This window comes from Xiphophorus maculatus, chromosome 21 (assembly GCF_002775205.1).
Source record: "Xiphophorus maculatus strain JP 163 A chromosome 21, X_maculatus-5.0-male, whole genome shotgun sequence".
NCBI classification, from domain to species: Eukaryota; Metazoa; Chordata; class Actinopteri; order Cyprinodontiformes; family Poeciliidae; genus Xiphophorus; species Xiphophorus maculatus.
In genome coordinates, this window is record NC_036463.1 from 7,448,683 (window position 1) to 7,469,701 (window position 21,019).

The 21,019-nt window shown below is 39.9% G+C and overlaps 1 protein-coding gene across 3 annotated transcripts; it reads left to right on the forward strand.

Moving 5' to 3' along the window:
- Positions 1-1,374: 1,374 nt before the first annotated feature.
- On the forward strand, positions 1,375-17,103 carry LOC102218526. Of its 3 annotated transcripts, none has more exons than XM_023326024.1 (10): positions 1,375-1,458; positions 3,819-13,140; positions 13,225-13,324; positions 13,433-13,535; positions 14,561-14,630; positions 14,735-14,866; positions 15,126-15,215; positions 15,322-15,465; positions 15,552-15,736; positions 16,075-17,103. In XM_023326024.1, the coding sequence occupies exons 2-10, from the start codon at positions 3,820-3,822 to the stop codon at positions 16,241-16,243; spliced, it is 10,314 nt and encodes a 3,437-aa protein (XP_023181792.1). In that variant the 5' UTR covers positions 1,375-1,458; position 3,819; the 3' UTR covers positions 16,244-17,103. The 3 variants fall into 3 exon arrangements, with proteins under 3 accessions (XP_023181792.1, XP_023181791.1, XP_023181793.1); XM_023326023.1 differs by having other exon boundaries at positions 1,383-1,471; XM_023326025.1 differs by having other exon boundaries at positions 1,383-1,471; positions 14,561-14,624.
- Positions 17,104-21,019: the final 3,916 nt, after the last annotated feature.

Genomic DNA, 21,019 nt, shown 5'->3' on the forward strand with positions numbered 1-21,019 from the left:
GCTTCATAATATCTAGTACAAAGAAAAATAAACCTACTCCTTAATGTTTATTCAATAAGCAGAATGGACTCAATAACATTATTGGCTACTCAATGACCATAATATAAACTTCACATTTTATATATTAAAATTTCACACTTTTTAAGATGTATTCCCTGAGTTCAGTCTGTTTTTGACATTTTTTAAGGAATAAAAATTGCCCATTTATGGCTAAATATTGAACCTGCAGAAACCAAATTGTTAGAAAAATGGGTGGAAAACCACACCTTACAAATCTTAGGGTTGTGTAAATTAAGGTGGTATTTTTTGCAACCAACCAGAATCGAATTTCATTCAAAAATTTAAATAACCCAAAAGGAAGATTTCGTATTGCAGTAACTCGAACCATCCAAGCTTTTTTGAAAAGTTATAATAGATGCCAACGGCTGTGCACAAAAAGGGTTTCTAGATGAATATTGTTATTTATGTCTCTACTTCTTCCTTCATGATTGAAATGGTGTTTACAGAGTCCTGATTTTCCCCGTAATCTTCAATCATATCCTTCATGTTCACTTTCAAGATGAAATAATTGTTCTGACACCATGTCATGAAGTTGTCACCAGCTCTTGTTAGTCATACCAACCTCTTAAAAGTGCTTTATACTACAACCAACCACACTCACCCCTACACATGTATGATGACTGGTAGGCAAGTTGCCCACATGGATAGGTAGCAGCAGGAAGCTGGAATTGAACCCAGATTGGATTGCATTAAATCTTACAATTTAGGAACGCCTCTTCATTCATTGCTGTTCAGCCATAGTGTAACTTCACCTCATTTTTGTAGTTTGTCTTATTGTTGATAAGGCCCCCAAAGTTGTGTTATTTTCAAGTTTGATATAGAGGTTGCTGCTGTTTTGTGGTGTGAACACCCTCTGAACATCTACTGGTTGCTCTTCTCAACTTCTATATTTTAAGATTGACTCCAGAAATGAAAAACCTTGTTTTTACAGTGAGAGAAAAGCCATTTTCCAATACTATACTTTTCATGGGCACATAGTACTCTTTCCAATGTTTTAAAATTGTATTGCTATAAAGAAATAATGAAACAAACATATTTTCTTTCATTGTGTGAAAAGGTAGTTTTCATTTATTTATTTTTTTATAACATGTTTTTGAATAGCTTTATTTTTTTTCAGCTCTTACATAGTTGTAATTTTGCCTCTTTTAAAAGATTGACTTTACTCAACTTGTTCAAATCTTTCTTTTAACGCCACATTACTGAATGAATAAATTAATAAACATTAAAACGGAGCCTTCATTCGACGATGTTTGTCTTCTCCCAAGAACTTGAGATTTGGAGCGCGAGCAGGCAGAGCGTGGCTGCGTCACATCCGTGGACTCTCTCCGGAAGTACAGTTAATTTTTATTCACAGGGAGAGAAAAAAACACAGCTGTTGTAAAGAAAGAAAACATCAAAGTGAGTTTATCAGGTACGTGTGGTGGTTTTGCCTTGTTGGTGAGCTCGGTAAGCCTCAGTGGGAACTGTGCTCAGTGTGTGAAGCTGCTGTTTTGTTCTTTGTGAGTCTCGCTGCGCTCATTTTTCTGCGAGTTGGCAGCAGCTAGCATTAGCTTCTAGCTATCCATCAGCTAACTGAGCATTTCTGCCTGCCTGCTCTGCTCTCACTGACAACTGTCTCCCTCCTCCGTTAGATTATCCTTTAGAGCATTTGTTAAAATGGGTGATATGTAGATTGTACGTCGTGTTACTTGCTAAGCAGTTACTTTAATTCCAATTTATCTGTTTGTGTCCACCATTAGCCTGCCTTGTTGCATGCATGATAAACATCAGCTGCAGATCTATGGTGTAATGCATGTTTGGCAATGAGATTTTGCATGTTTATGTGTTATTTTAGCAGAAATTAAATTTAAAATGCAAAGAAACAGATAACTCAAAGTCGGTTTTTATCAATAACTGTAAGAGCAAGTTGCATTAGGTAAATTGCTTGGAAAATAGTGTTTGCACGCATATAGAAATCCTTGTTTACCTTCTTTTTAAAATCCCAATTAAATGATTTAGAATAGATTGTAATAGCAGACAAAAATGACTGTAGTGAATAAAATACAGTTTTCAGATAATGATTCCATTTACTGAGGGGAAAAAAGCTCATGGGCAAAAGAGTAGTGGATTCTTAACCCTATTAACTCTATTGGAGGGGTTACATTAGTATAGGAATAGACTATCTCTTCCACAGAAGCTAATGATATTTGAATCCAGACTTTGACTAGGCCACTCCAAAACCCCTATTTATTTTTTTTTATTTCTTATTTCAAATCTTTCCACTTGCTGGTGTGCTTTGGTTTATTGCTCTTTTGCATAAACTAAATGTTCTCAAGATGATGGTTGGACATTCTCCTGAGTAATTTTCTGTTTTAGTAGAAATGATTAAATCAGTTATGACTAGTCATCCAGGTGTTGTAGAATATGGATGTGGTGTAAACAATTTTAGCCAGATATGATTTGACTATTTGGCCAGCAGAGGATTTTACCTCACAATCTTTCCATATGCTAGTTTTGCTCTGTCTATATTTTTATTGTTGACTCATGAACATTTAACTGAGATATGTGAGGTCTGCAGTGCTTCAGATGTTCTGGGTTATTTTCTAACCTCTTGAATGAGTTAGAAAATAGCTCATTTTCTAACTCATTATGCCTGCTGCTATTATTTAAAGAACATTATCAAACAACAGTTATTATGGGTTTTGGATTGTTGTCCTTTTTGACCACCTCCTTTTGTCCGTGTTTCAGTGTTTGGAAATGAACTACTGTTGCTAGTTGTAAAACAGTTTCACATCATGATGCAGCCGTTACCATGTTTGACAATTGCTAGTGCTACTATGAGCTTAGGTTAAAAAATCTTTACTTTGAGACAAAAATACTTCTTCTTATTGTGGTGAAATGTCTTTGTGAGGTCTCAATCCACAGTTTAAAAATAGTTCAAATTTGACTCTCCAGCAAATGGAGTTGATGCAGATTAAGATGTTTTTATGACAAGATTTTCATTGATAAGTTTGTGTCCCTAGTTGTAAACTTTTTAGGTGCAACACAATGGATTTTTATTTTACTAGTAATTTTTTGTTATCATTTTAATTCCTTACTAAGTAGAGATAGACATCTAACACCTTTTTATTCAGATCAGATTTGGACACACCTGTTCATTTAATTTGACTTAAGACAGTAGGGTTTGTAGAAGAAATCTCCTTTTTGTTGTTGAGACCAACAAATGATGAACATTTGAACCAAAAAGGATAGAAATCTGTACATCTTTCTTTTGTTGAGGCAAATGTCCGAGACCCTTTTTGGACCCACAGTAATTATTTTTGTTACATGTAGCATGTTTAAGTTATTACTGTGCAGGTAAAAAGGAAATGACACACTATAATTATTTTCCATTTTCTTTTTATAGAAACAGAAACATATCAATTTTGGCCCACTGTTCAAAAAGTTTTCGCAGCACTGCCAGCATTTTATTTAATCTAATTGTAAAAGTTCTGTACAGGAGGTTGGAACTTATCAAAACAGGGTGTTCTAAATTGATGCTATCAAAACTCATTGATAAAGAATGCTAAAATTAAGCTGAAAATGAACAGGCTGTTATTAAAAGTCAGCACAATGCCAGGACTCAAAGCGTAAAGCAAAGATGAATTTACCTCTACCATGGTTAAATATCCAGCTAGAATGATATGAACAGATGATTAATGACATTGATGCTCATTTGCGGCTGTTTTTAATTTACAACACTGTAGTCCAATCCTCATTGTGCTTTTCTATTTCTACAGAATGCCTGCCTCAAAGAGAGAATCGTCACCGCCTGAATCTCAGCCCAAGATGAGGAAGGTGGAAGAGGATGGAGATGATTTACAATCCAAAACTGGACCAAGTAGCAAATCTCCCAACACAGAAACCCAACAAGCTAAGAAAAAAAGATCTTCTATGGAAGATGAAAATAATTCATTAAAACAGAGTTCTCCTTCAAATGATTCCAGTCCAACCCCCTCTGACCCACCTCTTAAAAAAGCCAAGCTTCAAACAGCCACAAGTGCCTCCTACGGAGAAGCTCTCTCACCGCAAGCTAACTCCAAAGGTTCCCTGAAGCGTACTGCCTCAGCAGAATCTGATGAGGAGCTGAGCAGCGACACGTGTAAGGTGGACTTGTTCAGAGAGCGGGATGATGAAGACAAGGCCCGCTGCATCAAAAAATATTCCAACAAAGTCAAAGCTAAACGCAAAGCAGAGGAGGGTACGTCTGATCCACCGGACACGAGTCACGATTCATCACCTGCATCATCCGATTCTGTACAGATCGAGCACAACTATGGTAGAAACTCAGATTCAACATCTTCTCAAAGCTTATCAGATACTGATCAGCAAGAAACTTCAGTTGATGAATCGAATCTGGTGGTGTCTGAAACAGAAACGGTTGACTTGGCAGCTGAAGAAATACAACTTTTGGAATTTGAAAGCCAAGAAAACAAAACATCTTCAAGAGAAAATGTACTTTTTTCCTCTTCTCAGGGCGAGGAAACGATAGATAAAGTTGGGTCCACTGAAATCCTAAAGGTCGTAGCTAATGAAACACTATCAGCGTCAGAGGAAACACTACGTTCATTTCCCGAAGATGTGAATACTAGCTGTGGAGGTGAAGGTCGCTCTCTATTGAGCCATCAGTCTCCTTCTGAAGAAAATCAGTGCAATCTAAAATGTGAAACAACAAAGGGTGAGCAGAAGGAACCCGAAACAAGCGGAGGCCTGAGTTTTGGAAAGGTACACAAAGTGTCATCGGACGAAACAAATTCCCCTCCAATGACGGAAAACTGTAAACAAGAAACCCAGGCTGATGGAAAAGTAACAAAAGCAGAGCCCTTAACATCTTTGAAAGAAGAATCAAATCCTGAAGAGAGACACCATAAGGCTCCGGGAACAGACGGTGACTTGTATGAGAATTTGAACAAAACACACGAAAACTCTGAGGAAAGACTTAAAGAAAGCATCAGAGAAAGGGTTGACTTACAGTCTCCTTATACTGGTGCCAATTCTGATCTTCCTGCAGAAGAACAGAATCATAGCTTGATCCGTGACACTCAGTCTTATTGTCGGGAGATTTACGATAAAAATCAAACAGCGGACCCTTCTGAAAATATTATCGTTCCACTGAATCACATAATTCAAGACAACGTGACCAAAGTAGAATGTTCAAACGTAGACAAAGAGATTGTTACGATCATTCAATCTCCTGCTGTACCAAAGATTCAAGATAAAGAAGATTTACCGGCTTCAAATCCAAGTGTTATGGGTGATTTACAAATCTGGGAATCTACTGCCAACCCATCCACAGATTTTCAAAAGCAGGAAAATGTTGGAATCATGGCAAGCAAAGAGACTGTGAGTGAAGCAGAGAAACAAAATATAACAAAAATACAGATAGGAATTACATCAGAGATCATAAATCCCAGTACTCCAGTGGAAATGCAAAAGCAGGAAATCCATGAGGTCAGGGAACCTCCTACAGTTGTATCTACACAGAACCGTGATCATGTTACAGTTGATAAATCTGAAAAGGTGAATACTGTTGAATGCTCTGGAAAACTTCAAGGTCAAAGTGAGATGGAAACACAGCCTGTTGCAGTGTTTAAGTTTTTAGAACATGAACCGGAAATACAAGTGCAGGAGAACCAAGTCAGTGAATCTACCACTGTAGAAAAAGATCCAACGTCTCCCGAATGTTTTGCTACAACGGGTGAGACTCTAATAGAAGTGGACATTCAGACCTCTAATATATCCAAGAAGGTCTTTGATAGGACTCTGATAGAGCAATCACACAGTCAGATGAAGCAGCTGGTCAGTGAATGCACCACTGCCATATCTGATAAAGCTCACAAAGATCTGGATAGTGCAAATAATGCTACTGAGACTCACAAGGAAGTAAACAAAGAAAATAAGGTCATGTCCGAGGGTGTGTCAAATATTGCTCCTATAGAAGAAACCAAAATCCAGCTGTCTAATGAACCCAGTGATAGACCTAACACAGCAAATAAAGATCTGGAAAATGCAAATGACTCTGCTCAGAGTCAAATAAATATTGAAGAAGCTGCAGACTCCAAGGATGAGGTCTGTAATATTGCAAAAGTCAAAGAAATGCAAAGCCAGTTGTTCACTGAACCCATAACTGAGATACCTGAAGAAGCTTACAGAGGTCAGGATGGTCCCTGTACTGTTCAGGCTCAAATCAACATTAATGATCTGTCTGCAGCAACATCTGAGGAGGTCTCAAGTATTACTCTTATAGAAGAAATGCAAACCCAGGCAATCAGGGAACCTACTACAAAGATAGCTGAAGAAATTAAAAAAGATTCGGTTAGTCTAAAGTGGGCCCTTCAGACTCAAATCCATGTTAATGTCACACCTGATGAGGTTTCTAACACTGCATCTATTCAAGAAATGCAAAACCAGATGGTCAGTGAACCTACCATTAGTGACAAAGCTAATAAAAATCAGGAAAATACTGGGATCACTGTAAATGCTGCTGCTGCTGAGAGTCAAGGAGAAGAAAATTCAGAGGTTGTAGCTATTACCGTTACTCAGCTGGTAACACCAACAGACATTTCCAATGTCATACAGACTTCAATTGAAGTTGATGTTGCATCAGAAGATCTTTGTAACATGGCACCTGTAGAAGAAATCCAAACCCAAGTGGTCAGTAAACCCATGATTGACATAACCAATGAATATCAGTTAGTAACTGCAGGAGAGACTGTTTCTTTATCACCAGAGGTGTTGCAAAGCCAACTGGTAAATGACCATGTTATTGACATGATCAACGAGGCGCAGGAAGATCCAGAGCATGCAAGTTGTGCTCCTCAGACTCCAATTGAAATTGATGTCACAGAAGAGCTTTCGAACATGGCACCTGCAGAAGAAATGCAAACTGAGATTGTTAGCAAATCCCCCTTTGATGTGTCTGATGAACATCTGGAAAATGCACATTCTAGAAGCAGTGAAGATGTTGCATGCTTTTCTGCTCAGACTCAATTAGAAGCTGCCTCATCATCAGAGGGGTTGCAACAGCAACTGATGAGGGAACCTACCACTGACATTAGCAGCAAGGTGCAGGAACATCTGGAAGTTACAAGCTTTGCTTCTCCGACTCTAATTGAAGTGAATAAGTCTGAGAATGTCTCTAACATTGCACCTGTAGAAGAAATGCACACTCAGATGGTTAGTAAGTGCAGTATTGAAATACAGGATGTAGGTCATACAAATCTGGAAAACGCTAATTCTACAACCAGGGACAATATATGTGTTTCTGTTGTTGGTCAAAAACAAGCTGATGGAGGAATTATAGGCACATCAGTGGAGGTCTCTGTAACTGCATCTGTAGGACAAATGCAAACTCAGCTGGCCATTGAATCTAACAATAACATACCTGATGAATACCAGAGGAATAGTGTTCAATGTGTTCATGTTGATCAGAGTGAACTGCAAGCTGACGGAGAAATTCCTGCCACGTCACAGATGCAATCTAACTATCCTCCAATAGACGACACACAAACCCAGCTGGTCAGTAATAGTAACATACCCAACAAAACACAGAAAGACCTGGAGAAAGAAAACTGTGCAACTTGGACTCCGATAGAAGTTGTTGCAGAGTGTATAGACATGCAAACACAGCTGGTCAGTGAACCTACCACTGATATACCAAAGGAAGTACAGAAAGATTTTGAATATGCAAATTCTGCAGCTCAGACTCAAGTAGAAGTTGGTCCGACATTAAAATTCTCAACTGTTGGATCTTTTGAGAAAATGCAAACTCACCTGGTCAGCGAACCCAATGTTGGCACACCAGATAAAGGTCATGACAGCCATAAAACTTCAAGTCACCAGAGCAGCTTAAATATTACATGTGCTCCTGATACTGCTCAGAGTCAAGTAGAACCTGATAAAGAAGTTGTAGCCACATCCCAGGAGGTCTCTAACTTTCCTCCAATGGAAGAAATGGAAACACATACAGTTACTGAACCTATTACTGAGATACCCAGCGATGCACAGAAGAATACAAATGGTGCTGCTCTTCTGGTAGTGGCTGCAGGCTCACCCAAGGAGGTCTGTAACATTGCCCATACAGAAGAAATGCAAAGCCCAAATGTCGGTGAACCTAATCCAGACATATCAGCTGAACCTCTAGTTGAAAACTACAACAAGGTAAATGTGGAAATTGTGACTGTAACACAGGTACAAATGGAAGTGGACACAGCAGTAACAAAAGGGAGTCTAGTTTCAACCTCTTCACTGCATAGAAATAAAGATCAAACAGAACTTGACATGGAGACTTCAGAAAAGAGTTTCAATATTGGCTGTGTGGTTGAAGCACATAGGCAGGAAACTCTCAATGTAAGTAAACAAACAGCAGGAGATAATGTTGATGAAGTTCATGATGATGTGATGATTGACAACAAAAGTGTGAACAAAACCAGCTGTAAAGAATGTGTGACTGTAGAAGATAATCCAATACAATCTGAAATGCAATGCACGTCAGCATCAGAGGCTTTTATAGCCACATCATTAATGGAAATGCAGAAAGTGGAAAGTCGAGATGAAACTGACGTTTTGAGTACAAACTATCCAGCTGTGGAAATGCAAAACCAAATGAGTCGGGATGTTGAGAAAACTGCAGATTCTATGACTGCAACTGCTGCAGAGAATAAGATGGAAACTCACTCTGACTCTGCAGTAAAGAGCTTTGCTTCATATTCTACTACTGAAACACAAATTCACCAGATCTTTGATGGAACTCAGTCTGCAAGAGACACAAATGAGGGTAGTGAAAAAGTGACCAAGGCAATGGAAGAATTTGTTGGCGTAGGTGAGAATAAAATTGAAATGGTTATGATACAACCTCTTGAGGAAATTTCTCAACCAACAATGGTAGTAGAAACAAAATCTCAGAAGAGCCTTGATGCAAGTCAACCTACTGAAGACTCAAACATGAGCATTGAAAATGAGAACGAGACTTTCAAAGAACCCATTGTTATTGCTGGGAATCTAATAGAAATGCAAACACCCAAGTCTTTGGAGGAGATTTCTCAACCAACAGCTAACATACAAACACAAAGCCAGAAAGCTCAACAGGACCTCAGATTGTCTTTTTCACCAGCTCCTCCTGAAATACACAACCAGGTGAGCATTAAAGTAACCGAGCCTGTAGGAGAGGCTAAAGCTGTTGAAAAATGCACTGCTATTTTTGAGAACACAATGGAAATACAAGCAGTACCTCTTGAAGAGATTCTTCAACAAACATCTCAAAGACAAACTGACACTCAGAAAAGTCTTGTGAATATATCTCAAAAGTCCCCAGAAAGTTTTCCCACGATGGAGAGTGATGAAAATGAAAATCAGATTTCTGAAGAATGTGTCACTGTTGCCAAGAGCCCAAATGAAATGAAAATTCAAACAACAATAATACAGGAAATATGTCATGGAAACGATAAAGAGGATGTCAGAGAATGCCCTAGAAGTTCTGATGTTTCAGAAGAGGTAGAAATGCAGAGGACAGAGGGACAGGAAGAAATTTCCCAACCAACATTTACAGAACAAAAACATAGCCAGAGAGGTCAGGATGTCACTGAATTCACTGCAGACACCCAAATTTCAGCTTCATTGTTACAACTTGAAACACAGATCCAGAGGCTTGATCTTTGTGTGGAAAATGATAACCAGGCTACCAGAAAAAGTCAGAGTATTATGGAAGTAAAGAAATCAGAGTTGCCTGAAGGGATCTCTCACCCGTCATTTATGGAAGAAATCCAAAGCCAGAGAGATGAGGTCAGCGAACTCCCAGCAGACTCTCAAGCAGAAAAAGCCTCTCCCCCTGCTGGGAGAGCATTAAACTTTATCTCTGTTAATGCTCAAGTTGTCAGACCTTCTGTAACAGACATGCATGCATCAGAAACCTCTGCTGAGATTTATTTTGAGAAATCTGTTGTTCACCATCAACAGCAAAGAGGCAAGGAGGTTGCCGAAGAATATGGAAATGAAAACGAGGTCACCTCTTTACTTGAGAATGTTCTAGAGACTGAAACTAAAATGGAAACGTCTGCAGAGATGGGCAAGATTTCTTCTCTCGAAACTGCAGCAGAACACCACAACCATATGGCAAAAGAAATCAACGAACACACCACACACATATCGGACAAGGAACCACTTCCTGTTCCTAACTTTGAAGCTACCAGGAAGACAGAGCCTGTTGAGGATATAAGAACAACAACCGCATTAGAAGACAACATAAGAAGACAACTAATTGATGAAATCAGTGTTGACAGACCTGTTCGTAATCTTCAAGAAGCTGATGGGAGCAAAGTAGTTGTGTTGATTTGTACCCAACAAGATGAGTATGGTGGTGTTCAGGCATCAGAAGATGAGATTAGAACAGCTAATGAAACGGAGGTCCATTTTAATGAAAACCAGGTTGTTTATGAACCGATTAGTAGTCCAGAGAGCAACAGTGGTCGTGAAATTTATACAAAGATTGAGCTAGGTGGTAGCATTTCTGTTCTGGACATACAGAACACAGAAATCCCCCTGTCTGTGGGTGATGGAGCAAACTTTTCAGTCAGTGATGTCAAATTAGGAATTGTTCACCCTCAGCAAGAGGACAAAGACGAAATTACTGTTCCAAACAGCCAGGTTTTGGAGGAAATGGAGGTTCAAACTACCGGGGAGGTACAAGGTCCCACACATGCCCAGTTGGAGCAGAATAACACAACAACAAACATTGTAAGTGTTGACATCAGTGCTACAAATGGACAGTCAGATGACGCTGCAGGAAAAAGTGAAAGAAGTGCCATTCCAGAGTGCACTAGTGCAGTAGAGTTTCCCAAGCAGGTACAAAAAAATGCTAGACTTCAGGACACTGAAACCCACAGTGAAGTCGAGATAACAGATGGTGCATCCGAAGAGTATGTGATCTTGGAACCGGTTTTGGAGAATGAAATTCACTTGGATATCTTGACTCAGGCTGCAGCTGAATCAGGATTGTCAAACCCTCCCTTGGATGGCGGATTGCTGGATAAAGAGCCAAATCAAAGTATTTTAAATGGCTCCCAGAAGATGGGGATACATGAAGCAACTGACAAGGTTAAAGATGATTCTGAAGCCAGTACAGAGGAAGTTTTACCTCTGGATGTTTTTCACAGTGTTCAATATTCCGAAGACCATACCTGTGTGGATGCAGAAATGTCAAACGCTGATATTCAGCCCTCAACTAAAGATGGCAATGTAGCAATAATGGAGAATGCTGACTGTAACTTGGAGCTACAAGAAGTACAGATTCTCCAGGATATTGAGATTGGTCGAGAAATTGTTGTGGCAGAGGAGGATGAGGAAGACGATGATGCTAAAATAATAAAGCCATCCAAACAAACTTCTGAAGACCCTCCAAAGTCCGAAGAGACGGTAGTAAATAAAAATAAAGATGTAATTAGCAGTACTTTGAAGGAAAAAGCTGAAGATGATAAAAAGCTACCTGAGGTGGAAAAACCTAAAAAACAAGAAATGAATACACAAGCAAGAACCAAAGCTCGCCTTGCGGCGTTGGCCGAACAAAAGGCTGCAGAGTCTAAGAGAGCGGCACAACGACAGCAACTGAACCTCCTGGCTCTCTGTCAAGAAATTGCAGAGGACATTGCCACAGACAGCATGTTGTTGAAGAGGATAGAGGAAGAAAAACAAGCAGCAGTAGCAGCAGCGGCCAAAGCTGAAGCCAGCAAGAGGGAACAACCAGCAGTTACATCACAAGATGCAGAGCCAGATAATGTTGCTAGTCCTGCTGGACCAGAAGGGAACTCCACTTCGGTGACCCCTGCTCTTGAGTCGTCTGCTGTCCAACCCTCTACAGCAGAGTCGGCTGAACCCAAACCAGCCACAGAGCCTCAGAAAAGACGCTTCTTTATATCGCAGATTTCAGTGCCACTGAAAGCCCATGAAAAAAAGAAGCTGACCCGATATCAGAGACTCAGGCAGGTTGAGCTGCAAAGGGAGAAAATGTCTTGGGCTCGTGTGAAGAAACTAAAATCTGATCAAGCAAATCAGATGTTTTCAGACATTGACTGGCAAGCGCCTTTTTCTGGCGGTTTTTTAATGAGTCCCATAGCTACGCTTCCTCCACCAGCGACGAGTCCATCAATAACATCCCCCGCAAGCCCTGCCCCTGCCAATAAACCTGTTCCACCAAAACCAGAGTCCCCTAAGGCTGAGCCAGCTGCAACGGAACCAACTAAAATAGAAAATTCTCAAACTCAGCCCCCTAAACCAGAAACTACCAGAACTGAGCTTTCTAAGAAAGAAACAGCCAAAGTTCAGCCACTAAAAGCTGAAACTACCAAACCGGAACCGCCTATTGTTGAAGTTCGTAGAAGCACGAGGCAAAGCAGGGCTCAGGCATCTCAACCTGCTGCAGCCGCCCCAGGGCCTGCTCCGAAAGTGACCCGGTCTGCAGCCAAGAGGACTCTGCCAGCAGTTCCTCCTCCTATGCCCAATGGACTTAAAGCTCAAAAACTGAAGCCTGTAGAGTACACGCCGTACAAACCCAGACCCAAGTACTCCCCAGATGACTTTGAATTAGATGATGACGACATGTTGCTAGGTGCTCCAAAAAAGGCAAATCAGCCCACACAACCGCCTCGCCCCGGGATCCCTGCTCAGCGTCCCACACCTTCATTAAAACCAACGGATTCACCACAACTACCTAACCAGGCAAAACTGAAAGTTCAGAGCACACCTGGACAGATTTCAGCTCAGTCAAAGTCCACCACTGCAGCTCAGCCTCAGATAAAGCCAACACAAATCAAGCCTACCGTTCCAACCCCTCAGTCAAAGCCTACATCTGCAGCTTCTTCAAAACCAGTTTCTTCCAAAACCAACTTGGCTGGAGTTCAGCCCAAGCCCGCCACTACTATCCTTCCTTTGTCAAAAACAGCTGGTGTAAATGTAACGCTGCCGAAGCCGTCAGCTCCAACAGAAGATAAGCCACCTCAATCGAAGCCTTCAGTGGCTTCAGTGCCTCAGAAACCCGAAAATCCTCCAACCCAGGAGAATAAGAAACCCAAGGTAATTTCAGATTGATTTGTTTTAAAGTATTAGCTTTAGTATTATGAACATGCTATGACCGACGCTTTTCTTTTTTGTACACAGGGTACATCTGGTTCGTCTTCACCAGTTTCTGCCTCTTCCCTTACACCTGAGGACAGTACCAACATCTCTGATGCAACAAAGTGTGAAGAAATATCTGCTGGTTCGTTGTTGCTATTGTCATCTCAATTAAATGCAGGACAAATCTGCTACTTTTGCTTTCAACCTTTTAAACTTCTCTGTCTTAACATTAACCATGCTTCCATTTTAGAATCCCTTTCTTGTCCAGCAGTTACTACAACCGTTCTGTCTCCAGGGAGTAACACAGAATTAGCGTTGACAGAGGAGAAGACATCAGAGAAGCCCTGCCAGCAGTAAGAATATTCATTTTGGTTGTTCACTGCCTAGCACTCCTCCTCCCCTCTGCCACATACCCCCACAAGTGAAACCTGTGTTGATCTGACCAGGGTTCTTGCAAAGTTGTGAGAAGTCTAGAGTTTAATATGACTGTTTTCCAGGTCTGGATAAGTATGGAAGGAGAAAACAGTATGGAAAAATATGTTTCAAAACTTTATCTCCCAATCTGTTGCCTGATATTAGTTTCCCTGGCTATCTGTTTGTCTTTCATCCATCCATTTGTCCAGTCATCCATCTGTTCAACTATTCAACCATCATTTCCTTTCTCTCTCCATCAATTTGTCCACTAGTCTGTGATCCATTCCTCCACCCAGAAGTCTTACATTTTGGGTATGACAAAGGGCACTTTGTGTGTCACTTGGAGCGTTAATAGTGTGAGATTTTTTACAGGCCACACACTACACTAAAAAACATTTCAGAAGGGCACTTTTGGTCCAGAGGAAAAGGGCAGGTGCTCTAGCACTACCTATCTGTGCACCGCTCTGAACTCTTGCCACATCTTATCCATCCAAGTATCCATTTTCCCATTTGTTATCTGTTTCTCTTATCTGTTTGTCCAGTGTACCCCATCCATCCATCTGTTTGTCCATATGTCCATAACCCATTTATTTGTTTGTCCATCAGTTTTGTTTACCCAGATTATGTTCTTTCATCCATCCGTTTCCATCCATCCATCCGTTTGTCCATTATCCCAGTTTTCCATCCCATCTTCTCTCTTACTGTCTGTCCATTTTTTCATCCAATATTCCATCCATCTCTCCATCTGTTTGTCCAGTTTTCTTTAGTCTATTCACCCATCCATTAGCCTGTCCATCTGTTTACCCATCTGTTTGTCCAACCAACCATCCATCCATCCATCCGTTTCCAGGCACCATAATTAAAACTTGACTTCCTTAGAAATATGTTCATACTTGAAAAAATTGCTAAAAAGTTCTGGGATCTGGCATAGTAGGAAAATTCCTGATGTGTGTCTGCTTTACAGCGGAGAGGAAAAGCCACAAGAAGCAGCGACTCATCAAGAGGTCGACAAAGATGGCACTCAGACGGTAATTGTGAGCAAAAAACTTCCCCCCTCATCATTTTACCAAAGAGCTCATATAGATTAAACAGGACTACTGTTGCATGTTTTGTAAAAGCGGTCACCTTTGTCTGCCAGGATGTGGAACAGAAACATTTTGGGCCAGAAGCCTGCAGCGTGTGTGGGATGCTGTACTCTGCTGCCAACCCTGAGGATGAATCTCAGCATTTACTGTTTCACAATCAGTTCGTCAGTGCTGTCAAATATGTGGTGAGACCAGGCTGCGTTCACACAAACCATGTGTCGAGAATCTCTTCGTCACATTCATTTTTATCTGTTTAACTCATATCTTGTGCTCGGTTGAGCTAAACGGGCACAAGGTATGAGCTTGTGCCTTGTGCCTGTCCTTAAACCGGAGTGTTCTTAAACTTTTGACCAGTGTAAGGGCACTCCAATTATTGTGATTGATATGGAATATCTCCGAGAAGATGCCATTTTCTTTTAACGGTTTAATATATGTTGTTTTCAGGGGTGGAAAAAAGAGAGAATCATGGCAGAATATCCTGATGGCAAGATCATCCTCGTCCTCCCTGATGATCCCAAATATGCCCTGAAGAAGGTCTGTTTCAAGTGTCAGGCCATTGCCTTCATGTACAATGCAAAAGTTAAACCCTTGTGTGTCATTTTGGACCTGCTATAGCTCGATAATTAATTGTCCATCTCAGGTGGAGGAGATCCGGGAGATGGTGGACAATGATCTTGGCTTCCAACAGGTGGAGACAAAGTGTCCCTCTCAGACCAAAACCTTCCTCTTCATCTCTATTGACAAGAAAGTCGCTGGATGTCTCATAGCAGAGCACATCCAAGAGGTACAAGACTGCAGGCTTTTAAATCTGGCATACAGTTTTGTCTTTGAGGCTTTTGAATATCAAGATTTTCTCATATCTACTCAAAGGGTTACAGAGTGATTGAGGAGACTCCTCCTGAGGGCTCAGAGGGCGAGAAGGTGATGTTTGAACGTCAGAGAGCTTGGTGCTGCTCCACTACGCCGGAGCCGGCCATCTGTGGCATCAGTCGCATCTGGGTGGTCGGCGTGATGCGGCGCCGGGCTATCGCCACACGCTTGATTGAGTGCCTAAGGTTGGTCTTAGGATTCATACTCAACATTTTCACATTTTACGAGCAAGTGCATTGGGATTTTAAACTAAACTGTGAAGTAGAAGGAAAGGATGAAGGGTTTTAAACATTTTATACAGGCAAAAATCTAAAAGTATGGTTTGTATGTAGATATTTTTCTTTTTTTCTCTGATGCCTCTAAATAAAATTCACTACAACACTTCACACTTTGGTTGAAAGTTGATAACCATGTATAATTTTTCTAAATTTTTTTCCAACATTTCTTGGTCTAACACAAAGAATGCATTTTACAAACAAACAATACTTTTTACATAATTAAAGTTGATTTTCTTTTTACACAGGAACAACTTCATTTACGGTTCCTACCTGAGCAAAGACGAGATTGCGTTCTCAGACCCCACGCCCGATGGAAAACTCTTTGCCACCCATTACTTTGGCACATCTCAGTTTTTAGTTTATAACTTTGTGAGCGGGACCCGCTCGATCCAGCCCAAAACTGACTCGGTATGACGGTCTGATGGAGGAGGCGACGATGGATTCAAACATGAAGTCTTCACAGCATGACACAAATTACTCCAAGAAGTCGGTGATTGAACTAAAACTCAGGATGACAACTTTAACTCTTCCGGGCATAGTATTTAAAAAAAAAACTATTTTCTTTAGATTCTTTTTAAGCAAATGGTTGGTTTTGTTAGAATACACATGCATGAAATGAGAGCAATAGAGTTTAAAGAGCATATCATTTCTGTGTTCAGCAAACTGAAACATCTTTTAAAGCTGAGTGAAGATGAGTCAGGATCTCCTGAACGGTGAGGCTGCCATCGTCTCCAGTTTATGGGTGTGAATTGTAGTTTGGAGCATTCATCATGTGTTCCTGTATAAACCGAGCCATATACTGTACACATTTTAGCTTTTTGCTGTCTTATTGTTGTTTTTAAGTTTCACCTTTATTTTTCTTTATTTTAAATTTGCTTTGTTGATGATTGTTAATTGTGTTTTATTTACCTCTTGACCACATACCCCCTCCCATCCAGCATATGGATTTTTATTAAGTTAGTGTAGAGAATCATCCTTATTCTTTAGCGACAAATTAAAATTTATATCAAATCATGTAGATTTATGTGTACTATTACGAGATTTATAACGGAAGATGAGAAAGATCTTAAACCTGTGTTTTTTTGTTTTTGATATTAAGGTCCAGTCTTCACGTGAGGGTTTAGATCACACTCCGATTAACAGCATCATCTCTTAATTTCTTCATCGTTAAAGCGGTCGCCTTTTAGAGAGACATTTTGTGTAAGAAAAACAAGAAATTGATTTATATAAACCTCTTATGTAAATATTTATTTAAATAAACCATGTAAAATATTTGTTGACTCTGCCTAGTGGTGATTTTTCTCTTAATGAAGGAAAAGTAGCACTTAATGTACACAGATGTAGGTTATCAATAAATGTAATAGGTTATTTTCGTTTAGAAATACAATAAAAAAATAAATTCATATGATATATATGCCTTGTACACAGAGTAATATATTTCATTGTTCACTTCAGATTATTATGAATAGGGATGCACCAATATGATTTTTGTCTTTTGCTGGCAATTCTGGTCATATGAAAACATAAATAGCTAGAATTAGCTTTTTACAAATAACATCATATATAAAATATTAGATCCTATTACATCTATAGAATCTCTGGATCCTATGGATGTAAGTTCTAAAAGATTACATCTATAGGATCCACTGTGGAGCTAAAGAGAGACATTCTGGTCTATAGTTACAGTTAGATCTCTTCAACAGACGAATAAAAAAGACTGGTGTGAAGTTACACATAATACTTTGTGTACCTTTTTCTGCCACAGCTTTTTCTTCCACTCAACTTTTCAGTTGTTCTTTGGTGTTTAACATAATAAAATCCCAATTTCAGTAAGAAGACAAAATAAGAATAATGTCAAAGTTGCTTTCGCACCTTTACCTGTTTTTCTTCCATGATAGTGGGAATCCTTTTAATTTTCAGAAAAAATTCACATTTGATTTTCATTAGCCCACTTAAATATATAACTATAATTTATTAAATGAATTATTAAAAAAGATGCATTTTTCTATGACCTTCAAATCTAATGGGATCAATTTGAGTCGTGACTGTTTTAAATGGTGGGAACTTTCTTGCTTGAAGATGTAAACACTCCCCTCTTAGCACATTCCTCAACGCTCCTGTCACAACACGGGGCTGCTCGATGGCAACTTCTGAAGAGCAAAACAGCCTTAGAACAACACAAACGCTTCCTCAAACAGAGGGGGAGAAAACCCGAGTTCTCCACTGACTCCTCCTCAGGAGTTGATACGAATCAGGAAGAGACAAACAACAGAGCCGAGCTTGTTTAGGTGTCTTTCACTCAACGACCACCAATGGCATTTCTTTGTTGTCTGGTGCACAAAGGTCATCTCAGTTGATAGAAACAGTCAGGATCTATGAGAGCTGATTTAGGCTGGCTGACAAAAAGCCGAGCAGGTACTTGCAAACACACTTTTATTCTTACACATCAGCTTAAAAAGACAAAAATATCACAGCTGCCTGATTGTAAAGCATACATCACTTCATTCTAAACCTAACATTTTTAGGTCCAGCTATTAAAAACAAATATTTACACAACAACCACAGTATTTACAAGTAATTTCTACAGTTCGGGTTCATTTTAAGAAAAGAAACCAGGTTTAACCTGAGCTGCAATTGCAGTCCTCACCAACTCCCTCAGTTAGATTGACTTTGTTTCCAGACTTTTGCAGGGACTTAATGTTGCTAAAGAGTTTTAAACTGAGATTTCAGTGAGTCTGGCTGATTTTTTTACAGGCAAATACAGGAAATGCTTAATGTGGACAAGCTCCTAAAACATATGGTGTGAAGGCTTTAAACTAGAGTTTTCCATCAGGCAGTAAGACAGTCATGTTTTTGTAATTTCCCAGTCTTTCTTTTATCAATATTTTTGCATGTTTTCTGGAGATCTTTAGTTCCTGAACAGGTTGTGTGATTAAAAACTAAGAATAGAGGGTAAAAAAGCAATTTTTCATAAATAAAGGAAAAGAAATTGGGATTAGTCATGCCTTTGCAACAGCCTGAAAACAAATTGCCTACAGAAACATATTCTGCAAAGGGAGTTAATACCTACATAATTTTAACTTGATTCAAATTTCTTTCTTCAGGCTGATCTGAAGTATAAGGTAACTTTGTAGGCCTGAGGCCACCAACAGAGATTACAGATGCATATCAGTAAAATACAATGATGACTGAATTATTGAGCTAAATAAAGCCTTTGGTTATATATTGTGTAATCAAAAGATTTACTTAGTTCAGTATTTGAGATTAACAAGAGAAAACCATACATTAAATCAGTTCATTCTACATAGAAGGAAATATTTCAAGCATTTAATTTTGGTAAGGCTGAACATTGTAATATTGAATTAAACCAATATAAAATTATATTTGTGCGTCATTTCCTACCCATCACTTCCATCAACTTTTTACTAATATGCGTAAAAAGTATACACATACACTTTTTGGGCATATAATTTTGACTTAGCCTCCTTGTGGAGGATGTCGATAGCTGTCAGTTGACCAGGTAAATCTGGGGGACTTTGTACCACAAAGTCTTAAAATATGTAACTCTGTCCATAATAAATCTACATGATATACAGCTGAAGTGTTTGACTTGGAAGAGGCCTAGAAAATAAAATTCTGCTTGGGGCGCCTACACCCATAGATCTGTCACAGATTTTATGAAAATTTCTGACAAAGCAATAAAAATCCAATGAGAAGTCTGAACAATTGAAACCTGTAAAATCTAAGTCACCATAAACTTTTTCACACAACTTTAGAACGTAGTGAATTCACAACTATGGCATGATGTTTTACATGAAAGTTAGCTGAAATTAGTTGACATTCAAGGCCATGACAACATTAAAATGTAGGCACCAATAACAATATTACGCTGTAACCCTGTGTACTCCTTAATATTAGCTAAAACTTGGGGTGAGAGGTTTTTTTACTTTCATAGTATGGGACAATGCTCCCCACAGAAAGAGTACAGTAAGTCCAAAACATCAGGCTCTTGAATTCTTCTATTAACAACTTGACCTCTCCCAGGCTGTACCACCACAACCTCACCATCAGATGGCAGCTCCACCAGTGGGTGCACTTTATTGTCTTTCATCTTAAAGTCTGCAACACCAATGCTGGGCAAAGTGCCGTTTCTCTCTGCCCATGTTTTGCTGTTCTCTGAAGCGTCCTTTGTCTCCTCATCACTGTCTTCAGTTTTGCTGCTCTTGCTTACAGTGCTCATTTCCTCCTGACACACCTCTGATTCGCTGGCATAAGGCAGAGAGAAGTAGGTGCACTTTCCAGGCTGGGATTTGGTCTCGTCTTCTAACTCTGGCTTTGCACTGAACAGTGAATATGGAGTCTTCTCGTTTGTGTCTTTATGTAATTGGTCCAGGTGAAATGTGTTTGTAAAGGTTTTGTTTATTCCAGCTGGGTCTGACACTGACTTTCTCATTGATGTGTTTTCTCTAAGGAGCCAACGTCCGTTGTCAATAGGAACACTGTCTCCAGGCCCCACTTGTGCATTGAAAGCAATGCATTTCGTTGCTTCACTGAAGATGTCCAGTGCAGTGGAGGAACTGAAGTAGGATAATTCAGACATTGCTTTGGATCTAGCTGCATGGAATGGTGGAAATATGCTTGAAGGTTCCCTCTTTGTCTGATCCGGCTCTGAAAGGGGTCTTTCACTGTCTTCCTCGGGTTCAAGGTCTTTTTTGCCATAGAGCATTTCAATTGCCCTCCTCACAAAGCCTTTTGAGATGGATTTCCGTGCTGAGTCATCTTCAGCACCCGATAGGTCGCTGGAGGTCTGAGACTGATAACCTCCACTGCCTGAGGTCTCTCCTCTCTGCTCCGATAAGTTGGGACTCAGGAAGCCACTCTGCTGGATGTCTTTGTCACTCCTTGCTAAAAACATTTCCCTGATGGATTTGACTCTACTTCCCTCAGGCTCTGTGGTTATAACGCCACTCGAGTCATAGCTGAAAGATAACGATGACTGAGGAGCCGATCGGGTGCAGAGAGCCAACTCGGACATGGTTGACTCAGACGGAAAATCTTCTGACTCTGGAGGGGATTTTCTTTGAGAGAAACGTCTGATTGTGGAACTTTTTGGTGCAAGGTGTGATTTCTGGGCTTCAGCCACCTGCTTTTCTAGAAGAGTCACTCGCTCTGCAACAGATTGGGTTGTGA

Bases quoted from the DNA above. Each gene is read 5' to 3' on its own strand.
- LOC102218526 (XM_023326024.1), top strand. From the start codon at position 3,820: ATGCCTGCCTCAAAGAGAGAATCGTCACCGCCTGAATCTCAGCCCAAG. The intron at 14,867-15,125 runs GTGAGACCAGGC...TGTTGTTTTCAG, and splicing joins TCAGTGCTGTCAAATATGTG to GGGTGGAAAAAAGAGAGAAT. The intron at 15,737-16,074 runs GTTGGTCTTAGG...CTTTTTACACAG, and splicing joins CGCTTGATTGAGTGCCTAAG to GAACAACTTCATTTACGGTT.